This window comes from Idiotropiscis lumnitzeri, chromosome 8 (assembly GCF_059441095.1).
Source record: "Idiotropiscis lumnitzeri isolate Australia: NSW breed Sydney's pygmy pipehorse chromosome 8, RoL_Ilum_1.0, whole genome shotgun sequence".
Classification (NCBI taxonomy): domain Eukaryota; kingdom Metazoa; phylum Chordata; class Actinopteri; order Syngnathiformes; family Syngnathidae; genus Idiotropiscis; species Idiotropiscis lumnitzeri.
This window is the reverse complement of record NC_142398.1, coordinates 13,298,705-13,316,169: the sequence shown is the minus strand read 5'-3', so window position 1 is coordinate 13,316,169 and position 17,465 is coordinate 13,298,705. Positions and strand designations below refer to the sequence as shown.

Sequence of the window (17,465 nt, the reverse complement as noted above, 5' to 3'; positions counted from 1 at the left end):
AATAAAATTATTTTATATATATATGTATATATATATATATGTATATATTCTGTATAAATGGCAGCACTGTTGAGTGTTTGGTCAGGACAATGTGTGACTACGTCACAACTGAAACAACAATGGTGGAACACTGACACTTTTGTACGGTTTGTGCTGATAATTCAACTCAAGCGATGTGTGTATTTACTGCACTGCTTATTTGTTCCCTTTAGATCACATTTACACAAATTGTTCAAAACACGGATTTGGGTAAGATGATGCAGCGATGATAAATTGTGATTTCCTAGGAATGTTGAAAAAGTGAACATTTCATAACGTAAACGCTTATATCATGTTGATAATTATTGTGAGAAATCATGAACATGATCAGCTTATATGACGTTAATTATCAATTTATGAATAAGGGTGGTTTGAGCTCATTTGTTATTTCAGAAGTGTTTGTCAAACTAGTAGCTCTTTGCAATAATGAGTACAGGAAGTAGGTCTACGTTTCTATTTGGTAGGTAACCCCCGATTTGATCAATACACATTTTTTTTAAATATTTGTCAAAAACACATGCTTGATAGGTTTGCTCACTTTATCTGTCACGACAATTGTTTTGAAATTTTTTAATTAAAAATATTTTACATTTCGAGCTCCCCCACACAAACACTGGAACCTATTGCGACAGTGGAAAGTCACTGTCCTGGTCACTCCAGAAACGATGCTGAAGTTGAAAATAACTTGACTTTAAACATTATATTACCAATATGCCATGCACGGTTAAATGAAAATTTATGATAACCGCAGAACTATGAAATGAGTTTCTAAAGCCAAAAAAAAATATGCGGTTGAAGAGATGTATTGATGCGATTTTTGCAATCCAATATGATCGTTGATGTAGGTTACAATACGCGACTTTCCACAATGGGAAGAATGAAACTCAACTTTGCAGATGAGCAGGCAGCCATGCCAAGCATGAGAGGCCACGTTGGTGAGAGCGTCCTATCAGGAACACTGAAGCTTGCAGATTTAATTCTGCTTATCATGTGAGCTGGAGCCTTGCCTGCTGGGGGTTGGCGCCACGAGAGTTAACCGGTGCCCACTCCCCGTGGCATGATATGAGCTGGGTCTTTGCCTGCGCACTCTGCCTTGTCTGTCTGTCTCTCCGTGTTGACTCGGAGGCTTTGCGGTCGCTCCAAGCGGCCACTCGGCCGACTTTGATCCCATTAGGGTTAGAAGGTGTCTGTCTCAAATGGCGCTCCCGGAGATGGCTCTTAATCTCTGCTAAGATTGACCGCGTTTAGGGTCAAAGAGAGACGGACAGCGCATCTTGAGCTGGCAGCTCGAGGGTTAAAGGTCGCTCTGCCCATTTTGAGTGGCATTCCCTGCGGAGCGAGCAGCACGCCGGGCCGGAAGACGCTGAGGATGCAGACAAATGCATGCAGGGTGAGAAACAAAAGAGTCTTCACCACCGCACATGTATAAAGACTAGGTCCTTTTGAAACTTTTGTCCTCAAACCACCACTTTCCCCTTTTAGCTGTCCTTTGCGCAGAAAAACAAGAGCGAGGACTGACACACACACAAAACATTGATGGGAGGTTATCTCCTCTACGACCGCGCTCGCTGGCTTTCCCGGCCCAAACCACCTCGCTTAGACCTCAAGAGCACCGCAGCACCGCAGGGAGACAGCCTTAAGTACATGTCCTCAGAGGGCGCATAAAACGGAGGAAACCCACCTCGATAAAAGGCTTTCTCATAAAAGAAGCGGGGGAAAGTAAAGATCGGTGGGGGAATAAGAAGTGATGTATCATGATGACGAACACATAGCTACAATTAAAAAAAAGATAATTATAGATGACATTTTTAACAACTTTCCCACTCCAAACTACATTTTCTTTTTATTTAATTTACCAATTCATTGTGATATTTTTAAAAATCATAGTAGGTCGGTATAATATTCCGTGCCAATGTTGTATATAACAATGCTGAACACAGGCCTTCGCTGACATTGTATTGCTCTTTAGACAGCAAATAAATCAAGACAGATTCAAGAGCGCCCCCGCTGATTGCAGCCAAGTAGGGCATTCGATTTTGCCAATTCGGCACCAAGAATCAAATGCTTACGATCAATTAACCAGTGAATCGATCATTATGTAAATTTTGTACATGAACTTTCAAAATGTTTTAAATTTAAAAAAAAAGGTTACATTGGACAATTTTCATTTTTTGATTATTTTTCATTGTGGACATAAATGCGCCATTGAATCAGCCGTGACAAAATTGGATTATTTTGGTTATTACATTTTATTACCTCTGTCAATTATTGACCCAGGTTAGCCTGGAATTTTTTTTTTTTTTTTTTTAATAACTGCATATTCCAATTACGATTTGCGAGAATCCAAATGTTTAGGTATGAAAGACGTCAAAGGTTGTAAAAAGAAATTATTACGGGTCTGATCCAGTGATAGGTAGCATCTTAAATCACACGAAAAATCTCATTTAATGTTTAAATGCTTAGTTCTCTATGAAATCTGATTTGATCGGGTTGCAATTTGTAAGGCTTACTATATGTAGGATTTCAACAGATAAAGAAAACAATTTTTCAGATGCAGATTTTATACACGGCAAAAAAAAATTATTATTTATTATACTTATTCCAATCTTCCTTTGTACTCTCAAACAGCAAAACAATTCGACCTATGCAATGCAATTTCTGGACGCACTGTAACTCCCCCATGAATGGTGCTGTGTTTATCAATTCTCAATGCCCAAACACAAGTCAGTCTCCATTTATAAATGTGATTGTATGAAAAGATAGTATCACAGGAAAGTGCGCCAGAAGGAACGAGCTGGACTGAAAGCAGCAAGAGCTGCCACGTCAGATGCTGCCGAGGCTTCTTGGCTGTCAGCAGTAAACCCACACACACACACGTGCAATTCAGTTCGGCGCGGGCGCACACACACACACGCACACACACGCGTACACTTCTAAGAGTTTGCCTTTCATAGAGTCAGCAGCCAAGGCTGACACCTCTGTTCAGTGCAGCATTCACCGCTGTCTCTGTGTGTGTGAGTCAACTCGCATGGAGCCGCTCCATCAACAACACTCACAGGCCCTAATAATAAAGCCAGCAAATCCCTCGCTCCCTTTTTCCACTGCCACATGTCAAAGAGGGCACGGCCCGGCCCTGATTGTATCCTGTTAGAATTCTTTCAGGATTTGCACGACTAATGCATCTGAATTTTTATCTAACATGCCTGTAAAAATAAATTATGTAAAAAAAATAATAAAAATGTGGCGTCTTTTTTTTTGTTTTTTTTTTTTTTGGTGGTGCTTTCGCCTCTTGGAAAATAAAATATGTTCCTGAATACAAGAACACTTTTGTTAGACGGGAAAATCCAAATTACACACTTTTTAAATCTGAGGGGTGGAGAAAACCCAGAGATTTGATTGTCCAGATAGCCATTACTTCCTCTAAGGGCTGTAATGTGGTTATGAGACATTAGCATTCCTTCACATCCCCAAAGAAACTCAATGTGTGTATACCAAACATTTTCGCTTAGAGACCAGTACGACCACATCGGAATAAACCTGCTGAATGGCCGATTCGTTTTTAGACGGCGAGCAGGTAGGAAGTCGCTTTTAAGCCTTCCCAATCCAGATAATACTGCGGCATCCTCTGGGAATGAAAGAGAGAGGAGGCTGACAGAAACTGGGCTGATTTAAAAGACAAAATGAGATGGGAGATGAGAGGGTGCAGGCGAATGTAAGACAGCACGTAATAAAAAGGAGAAGGAAAGTAGGAGAAGGTGTTAGGAAAGCAAAGCATGTTATTTTAAGAGGCAAACGCATATGAATTTCGGTGTCGGTTGATCTCGTGAAAAAGGACCGTATCTCTTCTGTTAGATTTTATCACCAGGAGGTTTAAACGCAAACCGCTTTGGAAGACGTTTTTCTTCTTCGATGGTTTTCATAGATAATATGAGAGGAGTTGTCCTCGGCTGCCTCGCACTAAGGTCACAAACACTTCATTACAGCTGACACAGTGAAATGTGAATCAAGGAGGTAGCGAAGCGCAGTACGAATCTGTCACGGGCAATAATTTGACATATTTACGACACGTATGAAGCAAGCAATGCACAATAATGCCGCTCACTAATTACGATGTGATGTGTTTTGACAGAAATTATGAGGCAACATTGGGGCTCCCAGTTGTAGCCAAATTAATTAACACTAATAAAGCTAGAAGGTCTTCGATATCAATATGTGGGCGAGTTGGGGAGGCGTTTATTGTATTTTTTTCCAATTGCAAAGACATTTGAAACGGTTTTCAATTCAAGCCATCAAATTTATGTCAAGGCATACATGCTCTAATATTTGCATTAACGCGAATTTATGCTTTCGGATTTAGTTGCCATGGCGCCATTTAGAGTTGGAGGTTTGTAATCATGCTTATGTTGTCGAGGTGGGCCAAAAATTGGTGCCATTTTATTTGAATGACGTTATGATGTTTTCCCCTCATAGTTTTACTCAAATTACAGTCAACAGTTTTATGGACGTACCGTACATACATACAGTATCAACTGGAGGACATATTGTCGTTGTCTAGATCCATTTGTCGTATTTCACCAGGGGAACCAGAGTGGATATTATTGGAGCGCTTTATGATACCAATTCTGTACATGTACAAAATCCAAATTGGAGGATGCTGGGTGGGATACACTGCGGCCATCTAATTTTGTTGCCCTTGCCAGCAACTGGGTATATTTTCTTTAATTATGTGCACAGCGTGCGTACATTACCACGTGCATTAAAAAAATAAAATTAAATTAAAAAAAAAAAAAGAGGAGACAGGTGTCCACACGCAGGCCAGGACACAGTGTCAACAAACAAGGGTTGCGTTTAATCACGCCCAGTTTGTTTATTTAGCAGTGGTTAGGTTTTCACTTTCAAACCTCCCAAACTCCATTGCAAAATTCATCCTTTTAGACTCCGGAGAGAACATTCAAACAGTATTAATTCCCCTTGCTGGGAAAAGGGACAGCCTTTTCCCGGAGCTATCCATAACATCTGAATATAAAAATAAATACGCAGAACGGGCTTTACCCTCAAGTGAGGAGGGGGGGCGGGAGGGGGATATCTGGGTAGTGTATGTTTATCCTCACTTGTATCAGTGTCTGGGTCAACACATTTCTCTACGTTAAAGCCTCCAGCCACCTCTTCTCTCCACATATTAAAGCTGCCTTCTATGGCTATCGAGAACGTCTTTATCTCTTACCCCCCGTTTCTCGCCGCTGGACGCCCCCCTGTGCCAGTTAACTCACCACAAGCCGCTGGGAGGACCACAAGAATGCTTAAATCAGCATAATTAGCCCTGTGTGTACTTTAAACACGCACGTTCCCCAAAGCCTGGACCCTTGCCACTCGTACACCGCTGTGTATGCATCCACAGCCCGTCTCTTTAAGTCAATAAACAGAAACATTTCAGCAGTCAGTCGTGTCAGACACACACACACGCGCACACACACAATCAACACACAACACAAGGGGTAAAAAAGATGCCGGGTCCCCTTTTCCCACCCTGCTTAGTCTCACTTGTGCAGCTGTTCCTCAACAACTGGCCTCAAAACCACGACGGCCGCACTAACACACTTTACTGTGCGGCTTAGCATGAGGCGGCTAAATGAGTTTAGCATGGGCGCTAAAAAGGCGGTTGTAAAGTTTCCATAAGCCGGCTGGTAAAAATCAAGCGGGAGCATGCGATGGCAGAGAGTTTGCGGTTCGCTCCCACACACATCTGTATTTGTTTTGGGTTTCACTGGCGCATTAACAAACAATTGCCTCCCAGCAAAGGCATGATGCTTGGCTGCACATGAGGATTACCATTACAGACCATTTAATAATCATAATCAGCACCATCAAAAATGAATCAGCCTGAGCATGTGATGTTATATTCGGGTGACTGTGAGGATCATATTACCAGAGATGTTTGTTGGCATGAATGGTGTATTGCTGAAAGTCTCTATTTACCTATTAGGGCAAAACATGATTAAGCAGCAGGTCAAGTTTGTGTGTCTGTGGGAGATAAGAGCAACCGCGCAGCTGATACACATCAAGTATTCTTGGTGAGCGCAACCCACGTCCAATGGAAACAAATATAGCAGTCACGCCCACTAGGCTTGTGGCAGACTCCAAAACAGAGCTATAAGGATATTGATAGAGTTTTATTCATCCATATTTTGCAGCGGAATCACAGCTGTGTATTGAACTAAGTCAAGTCAAACCTCTAACGTCAAGCATGAATAATTTTACAGACTAATTTTAAGTAACATTTTGATGTCAAAAGTGTATAAAAAAAAAAAGTTCAAAAGTGTACAACCTTGATGTAAAAAACGATAAAACACTTTGTCCTAATTTTAGTGACAAGAAAGAGTGTAAAACAAAAGTGAGTCACATTACAGATGTGTGAGGGGTGCAAAATGTTTTCTCCTTCCTAGGGGGGTCGTAACAGAAAATAAATGAGAACCACTGGCTTAATAGTAAAATGTAAAAACAAAAACAAACATACTATGTTAATTTTAATAACAAGTGACAAGTCAACCATTGTGAACAAAATTAGGAGTTGTGATTCTTCAGCACAGACAAAAAGAATGAGCACTGCACACTGCAATGGAAAAATTCGGACTCTGTATCTGGTTTTGAGGCTAAAATATCAAACTGAAATTTTTATGTTTTATAATTGATCCAAAAAAACACTGCTTTATTGTCAAGGAAGCATAATGCGGCAAAAAGAGGAAACGAGCGGCAAAAACGAAAAGTGTGGACAGCTACCTAGCCTGTACCATTTTGGTGACAAGAGACTCTCCACACTTTGCTTTTTATCGGTACAGCTCAGGAGCGCCACGGTGGCCTTGCTGATGTTTAAAACCTGGGATTTGTTGGGTTTTTTTTTAAAGCTGGTGTGCATCTTTGAGAGGCTGCAACAAGTGTAATATTCAAAGGTGGTTGAAATTTGAAAAAGCAACAAAACTAGTCGCCACATATTAAAACCAGCTGCCCAACTCCACACACTGTGCGATAATTCAATCGGTTTCACAGCAATTTAGTATTTATGCTTATTTCATATAACTTCCAGAGGATTATTTTGCTTTTTGTATATTCTCCACAAAACTCATTTGTCTTTTTGAATATGTGGTCTTGTAACGTCATACATGAAGACAGTTCAAAAAACAACATTTTAAGCAAATTTACGTGGAGATTTTCCACAGCACATTTTCGAAATCAAGAAAAACACGTCAACGTGAGTCACTGCAATTAACCAAATAGCCTTATCAATTAACAACTCTCCAAATTTAAATGTGAAAAGCAAGTAACTCAAGTCAGGAATATAATTTCCGGCACTGACTTCAGAAAGCCATTTGCGTTGTGTTGAAATGTTATTTAGAGCTAAAAACTTCATTTCATCCAAATAGAGATAACATTCACAGCGTCTCCAATTACTGGCATCGAGTCATTCAACTACACTCAGTGAGCGCCACTCCATGTTGAAAACCATTTGTCAGCAACATTTGATCAAAGTGGTGTGATACTGTTAATGTGAGGATGTGTGCTGCTAACTAGCCACACAGAGACCCGCTCTCTGCTGCGTGTGCGTGTGCGTGTGAGAGACACAATCACACGGGCATGAGTGCACCCTTGAGCTGTGTTTGTCTGTCGCCACAACTGTGGATCTTACGTCGGGTTCAGTCGAGGTAAAGATATGATATTACGCAACGGGTTATAGATTTTTCCACCCCTGGCCAGCTGCCAGCGCTCTCGACAGGAGAGAGAGTGAGAGGGAGTGGGGGACGAGGGGGGGGGGGAATCCGGGAGCAGCACACTTTGTTCCACAATGTCCGATTCACCAACTGGCCTCCCTAGTTACAGCGAGGAAATTGTGCGTTCTTGCAAATTACTCGGCAATACTGGGGAATATCTCGTGCTGGTAAACGAAAGGAGTTTTATCATTTACATTTATGAGGTCTGTTTGATATTTCAGCAACTGACTCCTCAGGCTGTGTGGACGGCTGCTGCTGCTGCTTGGTCTCTCTGTGCTACAGAGAAACACACTCACACACACGTGAACAAGCGCAATGTAGGCAAAATAACTTCTAAGGACTTCATGGGGTTGATTTAAACATACAGCTGAAGATCTAAAGTTGACCTTGAATTTGTTTGGATTCTAAAACTATTTTACTGCGGTTATAAAAACGGGAATAGAAATATTTTGTCGTGTATGTAAAAGCGTACAAATAAGCGAAGTAACCAGAATTAATTTCATGTTGTCATCATGGGTTTCAAGTTTAGAAACAGAGCACAATTAATACATTTGTGCAGCAGTGTAAGGTCATCATGTGACATTTGACAGTTTTATACTTTTGTTGTTATTACTGCGCAATGTTTTATTGATCTAGTTACAGGAATTAAAATGATGATACTGCTCCAATGTTATGGCGCATTTCATGTACATGTATATGTACAAATTCAAACACGCCACCTAAAACCCAAAATGGAAAAACTTTACAAGCGCTACCTTGTTAACATTCTTACTTGTAACACAAATGCAAAGAAATTTAAATAGCGTTAACATTCTGTTCAAATCCTTCAGTTGCAAACCGAAGAAGCCTTTTAGATTAAAGATGAACATCCTCAACAACCAAGAAAAGGACAGTTGCCTTAGTTCTACTTTTGTGGATTACCAACACCTGGTTGACAGATATTCTAAAGATATTTGTTGTTCATAATTGCCTGGAAAAAGAAAAAAAACGCAAAATTTTTAACTTACTGTGCTTATACCAATAAAAAAATATCAGTGTGCATGCTATTTTTTTTTCTTAATATCTGCGTAGTAGGTTGTAGCTGTCCACAAAAGTTTGAATCAAAGCAACTGAACTCCTGGTTTGCTGCATTTGTGATATTTCTTTCTTGTTTTCTGAAATCATTCAGAAATGACTTCAGGCGATTATGCTCCTGGGCGAACTACAAGGTGACGCTCAAGTCTTGCATTACAAAATCCTCCCATGAACACAACATTCTTTATTTCTGAACCTCTTCTACTGTCAACACCCTTTGTTAAGAATGATCCTTTTGGCCTAAGTGACACAGGAAAAAAAAATGTGTGGATAATACTTGACTGACGTCACGCAAGGTACACTTGGATCTGAAAAGTATTAGGGTTTGAACTGAGAAGAGTTGTGCCGCTGTGAAATTATCAAACAACACTACGCGAGAGGACTTTTCTGACAGAGCCGACGAGCACTCGTCAGCCACGAACACCATACTATCAAACTGACTTAAAGCCCGTCAAATGTGCGTGCGTGACAGACATCTTGGGTGTGGACTACATCCAAAACAAGACTTGGACGAGTCGGCGGGAGCGGCACAGTCTGTTTCCAATCAGATGCTCGCCTGCCACGATGATCAACGCCACTATTTCCTTGATTTACTCGCTGCATATGTTAATGAAACTTCTCATATCAGTCTGGTCCACATTCTTCCCGCCTGGATTAAGAAGGCATGCATTTGGTTCACAGACGCACACGCACACACAAGGCGTAGAAATGCTTTCACAGAGCTTCCCTGGCCTAGATCCTGCACACAGAGGTACTCTTTTAATTGGGCTCGTGATGCTCGACATAGGGCGTACTTCCTCTAATTAGCTATATCTATAGCGTATGGGAGTCTCTATGAATGCATGCATGTGTAAAATCCTCTTTTGAGCAACTCCAAACTAACTAAGAGCTTTAATTTCACGCTAGGCTGCATTGTCCCATTGAGTGGGGGTACCCCCACAAAAGACCCTGTGAGAAAATCAAAAGGAACGCAAAACACACCAATAGGTGACGGAGGAGTGGGGGGCGGGAAGAAAAAGGAGTCCGCCTGAGACAAACAACAACACAACAACAACAAGGCCAGCTCATCCCCCAACAATGGCGATCTAGTTCTAACCGTCACTCCTCTTTTACAGAGAGCTAATTGACGAAGAGGACGAAGGTGAGGGGGGGAGTCGGCCCCCGGCAGCTGCGAGAGGAGGGATGCACCGGAGTGGGCGACTCACGTTTCCACCATCTGATCATCTTATCAGCTGCTGCTATGTTTAATTCATGGATGAAAGTTTTCACTGTCCCGCCGAAGAGTGTCAAATGTAGAAAAGTAGCAGTTTAGTGAAACCTCCAAAGTCAAGCAACATAATTGCTACTTTTTGAGTTAAAAAAAAAAAAAAGCCTTCAAAATCATAGAGCCTAGTGGACAAAAAAAAAAGAATAATTCCATAGGTGATTTTTTTCTTTTCTTTTTTTTTTTTTTTTAGTGTGAAGCCACCACAGAATGGTAGTAGAGATGGCAAAGAGAAAAAGTACAATAAATGACAACAGAACCAAGTACACCGTGCTCAGTACATACGGTTCATGCAACAATAGATGGCTGTAAAATAAATAAATAAATAAATGAACACACACACACACACACATGCTGTTAGTTTACCCCTTAGCTCTTGATCATGCAGTATGCAGTTCCAGCTGTTTTCTGCAGTTCACTAATGAGAACAAAGGGTTCTTTGGTTTTTGTGCCATTCCTATGGTAGCGACATAACCCAAATATGTATGTAGGTCTGAATATGTCATTGTTCATCACTAACCAACACTAACACAGTAGTAGTCATCATTTCAGTAAATATTTGTACTTTTGTGTGAACGAAAATAATTCTAGGCCACAAATGTAAAGAAATCAGATGAAAACATCTAGCGTACCGTAGCTGTTGCTACGCTTACCCAACATCTGAAACGGTGAGATAAAAACAGTTGCTTTTCGATCATCTCTCATCCTTGCGCCTTACTCACCGTGCAAATAATCCAACTATGACATTTGTGGAAGTCTCAAGCGGGCATGTTTCATTAGTTGTTAATCGTACGGCAGTAAAATTTTACGCTGGTCGCTTGTTTTCTGCGTTTGGTCATGTGACTATGGCAAGCTAGCAATTGTGATATCCAGAGCTGGGCAGTCTGTCCGGAACGGTCCGGCCCTCCGGACAATTTTTATGAATAAGGTCGGAGGGTCGAGGAGGCCGGAATGGTACAGAGATTGCGGCAGGAGGGCGGGGGACTGACCGGCAAAAAAAGGTCAAGTGCCCAGTTCCGGTGAGATCATTTTCAATCGACAGCAAGTGGCAAAATGTCCGCCACCTTAGATTGATACAAATCAGTGGGCTTTGCTGCTTATCATGAAATAAATGTTTGACTTGACTTCCCCTTTAGCACCAGCTTTTGCGGGAGTAGCTTGGGCGCTTAGCCTGTTGTACATTGCAATGAGAGTTCGAGACTCAGGTGGGATCACAGCGGATGACAAATATGGTCCAAAGTAGAACCAGTTCCTGCATTGTCGTGTGACATGGTACACTAACGTATGAACAATGAATACAAGTCAATGTAAACTATATCGCCTGCAAATATTGGTTTATGGCACTGTTTGAGGAGCATTAATGCAAACAACGTTGTTATCTTAAAACGTACAAAATAACAGTTGTACATTCTTTGAAAACTGGTTGCGCTACCAGATGTCCTGAATGGTATTTTGCCACTGGAGAAGTTTTTATTGTATTTGTATCTGTCTCATATTCATTTTATTGTCTTTTCTAAATAAAATATTTATTTTATGAATAAAATTAGTGCAAATAAAATAAAATTGCCATTAACTTCAACTAGTTTTAAGGAAAAAAAATAGTATATCAGTGTGTAAAATTGTGGTCATGTTCCACAGCACTATGGTCTCCTGAGCAAAGCTACAAGGTTCCAACAAAAGGAGGCCTTCGCAAAAAGAGCACCCTGCCTCACTTTTTATCTATCTGCGCACAACATATGTGATGCTTGTGCCTAATTTCAGATGCTGCGGCAAGTACATGTGCATGACCGCTCAATACAACTATATCGCAAACCAACATGAGACAGCTATAGGGGCCGCCCGGTTCCACTGGCCACAGATCAGCGTAAACCTAATCCGCACTGGGAGGCAAGAGGGAGGCTATATTCACACGCGTGCGTGCACATATATCTGCATACACAATAACTTCCATCCATGCAGGGGACAGCCACCTATTACTCTGCGGTGCCAAGCGCCTCGGTTTAAGCTTGATAAATCCATTTTCAATGGGCAGTGAGAGAGACGCTGCGAGATAAGGGATGAGCACACTGCTGGATGGAGCGTACCTCCAAGACTCACACACACTGTTTTTTGGAGGCGGAAACGCACCAAACAACTGTGGTCTACAAATCATGCTTCCCCCTTTGCAATCCTAATGAATCTTCTAAAGTGACACCTTTGTGCCATTCTCCTGCATCCATTCATCCACCCATCGCAGCTCACCAGCTCTCACTTAGTGGCCAAGCAGTGTAAGGTGGGCCTGATCTGCAACCAGAAGGAAGGATGAATAAATAAAAAGAACACAATGTACCCCTGGGTTGCGCCTGCCTGCCTGCTTGCATCCCACCGCCTGCCTGGCGTCCTGGCACTAAAGTCTGCCCACTTTCAGCCAGCCTTCCTTCCACTACAGCAAACCCATTCTTCACTACAGTTACTGGGCCTCCCAAGCGCCAGTGTGTGTGTGATAACAAAGGTCCACCTTACTTGACACGTGTGACTATGGAAAGAATACGAACATATGCATGCACACAATAATATTGCACGAATAAGGCCTCAATGTGAGGCTTATGCTTAACTCTGTCACAGGCTGCTGAGAGTCGAGCATTTGGCATGCTATGTCATGGCATGTCAAAAAAAGATGCACATTTTTCCGCATCACTCTTTCACTATGATGTTGTGTACCTAAACATGATTGTGCAAATGTTGAGAGACGAGCCTTCACACGTCAACACACACGAATGCTTTTGTGTACAGAAAATACTTTTTGGGAGGAGGACGCTGAGAGACAGCTACTTGGAATTGGTGCTTTTGTGTGGCAAGAAAAAGAAAAAAGGCTAGTATGTGAATGCTGGGACAAGTATTCACAGAAGCGCCATCACTCTCAAAATATTTTCCTTGAATTAATCTTTCTCATTAATGCAATAGTGTGCCAATTTTTTTTTCTAACTATAGAGTAAATGCGGCGGAACAAGTATTGAAAATTAGAGCTGGAAAAAAAACACTTTATACTTTGCAATAAATTCTGAGAGGCTGTGTGTTATGTTTTTTTTGTTGTTTTTTTTTAAATCAAGCGTTCACACCAATGCTTTGTTTTTTCTGCCAAAATATGTGAATGTTGAAAGACAAGCCTTCCAACTAATTTTATTGCATATTAATTTTATTTTTCTATTAAACTATCATAAAATAGAGAGATTAAGCAGAGAAAAGTGAAAATTGCATTATATTTGCCAATTGTTACTATATGCTGCTATGTAATAATCGCCGTGCAACAGCATCCCCCAGTATTCAATTTCTCTGTTAAGGGATAACGCAGAATACAAATCAGAATTTTGTGTCTTAATTGTCCATCCGTTTTCTATACAAAAATAAATAAATGTTAAATTTGCCCTAGAGAAAAACGGTGTACAAATTAATGAATATATGGGGCGATTACTGTTACGGTGCAAACTGCAAAAGTGATGCTGATTAGTGAACAACAATTGAAAAGAGGACACCCAAACTACATTTCTACATGTTTTTCTATAGCTGTATGCATCGTAGTCTGAGCATGTATTCAACAAAGCCCCATTAAAATATTTTTAATACTAATAATAATAATAATAATAATAATAATCAGTAGCCTAAGTAAGTTGACATTATAAGCTGGTGTGTAAAAATAAAACACAATAAAAGTTCTTTATTCCCCTCCAAAGAACACTGCACAATCTCCTGCACAAAGTTGTGCATCTCATTAGTTTGCACGCAGCCTCGGAAGTTGGCAGCGTTGGTGGAGACTTGACTGGAAGCTGAGATAATTGATTTGAAAACGCCGCACATAAAAGTTTTAATTAAAGACGCCCCCGCAACCTTCATATCGCATCAAAACTTTATGCAAATACTTGCTTTGCCGTCGCGAGGTTTGTGAACCGCTGCCAGAGTTCCATTTTTTTGGCTGCACCTTTTCGGGCAGGGCCATTTCCAACAAAGCTCTTTAGCGCTATTAATAATGCACTCAAAGGTTGTTTACACCGCTCCTTTTTTAGGGTGAAATATTAATTATTTACGAGGTGTGATCGAGGAATGACGACGCAAAACTACCACAGTGTGCCCGTGTTATCGTCACGTGCGCAGCTTCAACATAAACGAATAGATTCCAAAATAAAAGCGCAATAAAGTGACCAGCGACTGTTTTTTTTTTTGTCTCCAAATTTGATATGCATCTTCGGGAGCATGCCCAGCATGCACTGCGCGGCCCATATCTGCCAATTCATTTTAATTAACGGAAAGAGGGCGAGAACTCGGACACTAATACCAGCAGGCTTGGAAATCGTCTGGACTAAATATGCAAAAATCAAATAGAATATTGATTAGGAAATGTGCCACACGCACACACTTGCACAAACACTGCCTTATGCCAGAGAGACAGACGGAGGAAAGGTCAAGGGACGTGTAAGAAGTCATTTAAAGGACACAAGTGATGTGATTAATTCAACATATACAAGAGTGATTCAAAATCGTCTGATTCGCTTGTGCAAATGGGCAGAGGAAACGTGCAAAAAAAAAAAAAAGTCAGCTAGGAAGGCCTGAAGTAACACTGAGGGGGAATCCACATGTTTTCCATCGTGGAGCTATCACACACACACACACACACTCGCACACTGCTCTGTTTAATGACATGGATCTTCTGATTTATGCAGACCTTTCAGAAGATGGGAAAAAAATTGGAAATCACATTTGGGATGTAGAAAAAGTAGCAAACGGATAACTAGTAAAATAACTAATAAGTATTATTCAAAAACGTGTTTTTTAATAAGTGTATAAAATGATAACAGACTACTTCGGCAATTAATGATTTCCTACCGCATTATGCGGTAGGCAGATTCTCATCAGTGAATAATGAAAATGTACATCAGGCATAATAAATATAAAGGCTGTTCAAAAATAAGGGACATTTTATATAATTCTTAATTTTTTTAGTTTCTGGATGATATAAAACAGATCTGAAAAAAGAAACAAAATAAAAAGGTCATTCAGCATGACCTTTATCGTGATTCTTTATTTAATCAACGAAGAATAATTCAGACAATACTAAAATGTCTTATTCATCACATGAATATGACAACTATTATTTTAAAAAAATATTTTGAAATTTGGATTAAGATAGTTATGGCACAGGGATTTAGAACTAAAGGTCAACCATCTCCTTGTGTTTTTGCTTTTCAATAAAAAACGTGTGGACTTTCAAAGTAATATTTAGTGGAATTCTTATTAATGTTTTTAAAACTCATTATCATCAATTAATTATATTTTAGTATCACCCTATAGGCATTACTGGGCCTGTAAAATAGCAGCCGTTTGTGCTGCCCCTTCACACACACAAAAATTAATATATATTTCTGTAATATAATTATTTATATATATATATATATATATATATATATATTCTAAAAAAATTAATTATAACCACATGCATTCTGTCATCTAATTAAATTAATGGAATATTTCAGTCAGTGTTAATGCCTGCTATTCATTTAACATAATTACAAAGAAATTTTAAATAAAAATGCCGAGCTTTAAAAATCGCCCTGACTTGGTAGAGGTCAAGTGTATTTTGCTTTTTAACCAATCATCCAAGTGTACTCGTGTTCTCGCACCCTTAAAGCACCACAAGCCCACTCGTGCACGCGAAACGCAACTAATTACATGAACGTGAATACACGTCGTGAGTGGGGGTGGGGGGCGCCTAAGATGGGCGTCCACCGTGACCGTGAAAGCACCACGATAGCTCCAACTCGCCCTTGGCAGTCAGTGAGAGTTGTGTGCGCGGCTCAACTCCACTTCCTCGGTCCGTGAACGCAACAAGTCGGTTAAACCTGTCCGTGTGGTTTCAAGTCAACTCGCGTTCACTTGGTGCTAATTCGCGATCACTTGCACTCTATTGTATTGTACAGTACTTCGAGATTTGGTTGTTTAAAAAAAAATGTAAAAATAAAGTGCCAGAAGCGCCATTTTCTCGATAGCGTAGCGCCGCGTTTGGAACGCTAAATGGAATAGCGCCGTTCAAATAAAAAAGGAAGAGAGGCTTAGGTTGAAAAGTGCCACTGCAAAAGTGGAAAAAATTCCGGAGCTCGGAAAGGCGAAAAAGCGGCAGACGACAGGCACACAGCAACCGGCGAACAGTCTTGAGCGTACAAGACCGGAAAACGGGGCAACCCACAAAGCCATTCAAATATCTTTTTGTGCGTGTTAAAGGACAGGATAAAAGTGCGTACCTGTGTCAAGCAGTAAGGAGAGTACATGGCTGAGTCTACAGGTGGCGGTCGGAGCGGTCGCGAGTCAACGTGGATGGAGGTGGTTCGCTGCGGTGCCGCATTGCAAAGGCTGGCCGAGGCTCGGTGCTGTGGCTCGGTGCAGGCTCTAACCCCGCCTCGCTCACTGTGCAGCCGAGCTCCGCACCAACTTTTAGGGGAAACTTTTTTCCCTGCTCTGCCTCCCTCCCTCCTCCCTCCCTCCCTCGCTCATGCCCTCCCCCATTCACCCTCCCTCCCCACCTCTCCCTCCACACACATGCAGAACTGTAACTCTACTGTACGTCGACGTTTTTTTTTTTTATTATTAGCACTGTGAAAACTACCGAGCTTTCTTCTGCAGAAAGTAGCAGAATGGAAGAGCTGTGTTCTAAAAAAAACATGAAAGCTTCCAGCCTAAGAGTGAGTTGACTAGATTCTACCACCTCCCCTAAAAAAACAACCCAAAAACAATTATAATAATGCACTCATGAAACAAAATTACAAGACTTGAAAAGGCTCCAGTTATTTTTGCTCTCTCTCTAATGCAATCATTGCGATGGAGAGTCCAAAATAAAATAGTGTCCGAACATGTAATTTCATTTCCTCATTTCCTATTACACATCATGCATACTATCAGCCTATCAGATGCCTCTTGATGACTTTTAAGATATGCTTTTCGAGAACAAGGCCTCTAACATGTTCATTCATTTTCGACAGCGCATCCTCTTTAGGGTAACGGGTTATTGGTTGTTGTTTTTTTACACCAAATAGCTCCTCAAAAACATTTGCAATTTTTAAATATACTACTTTAGCAGGCTCGAGTATTTGGGAAAATGAAAAGGTTGTACTTAATGAATATATTAAAATGAATTGAACAGGTTAAACAAACACATGTTCTTAATGATTCATGCCTATGTGTGATATTGATCTTAAAAGTTAAATATAACTGAACTGTATTGAGGCAGTGCTTCTGTCAGAAACCACAAGAGCCGCCATACCACACTTTGAGAATTACTGCCAAAAAGAGTTTCTCTGGCA

General features: G+C 40.8%; 1 protein-coding gene across 5 annotated transcripts in view; it reads right to left on the bottom strand.

Moving 5' to 3' along the window:
- Window positions 1-17,465, bottom strand: part of nfixa (nuclear factor I/Xa) — a 165,954-nt gene that overhangs the window by 95,987 nt on the left and 52,502 nt on the right. The window contains exon 1 of one of the 5 annotated variants that reach the window (XM_088301966.1): window positions 16,410-16,584. The exons of the other annotated variants lie outside the window; for them this stretch is intronic. Within the exon in view, the coding sequence (XP_088158092.1) occupies window positions 16,410-16,436 (27 nt within the window). The 5' untranslated portion in view covers window positions 16,437-16,584. Of the gene's footprint in view, window positions 1-16,409; window positions 16,585-17,465 lie in introns of those variants that run through there. 5 annotated transcript variants of the gene reach the window in all.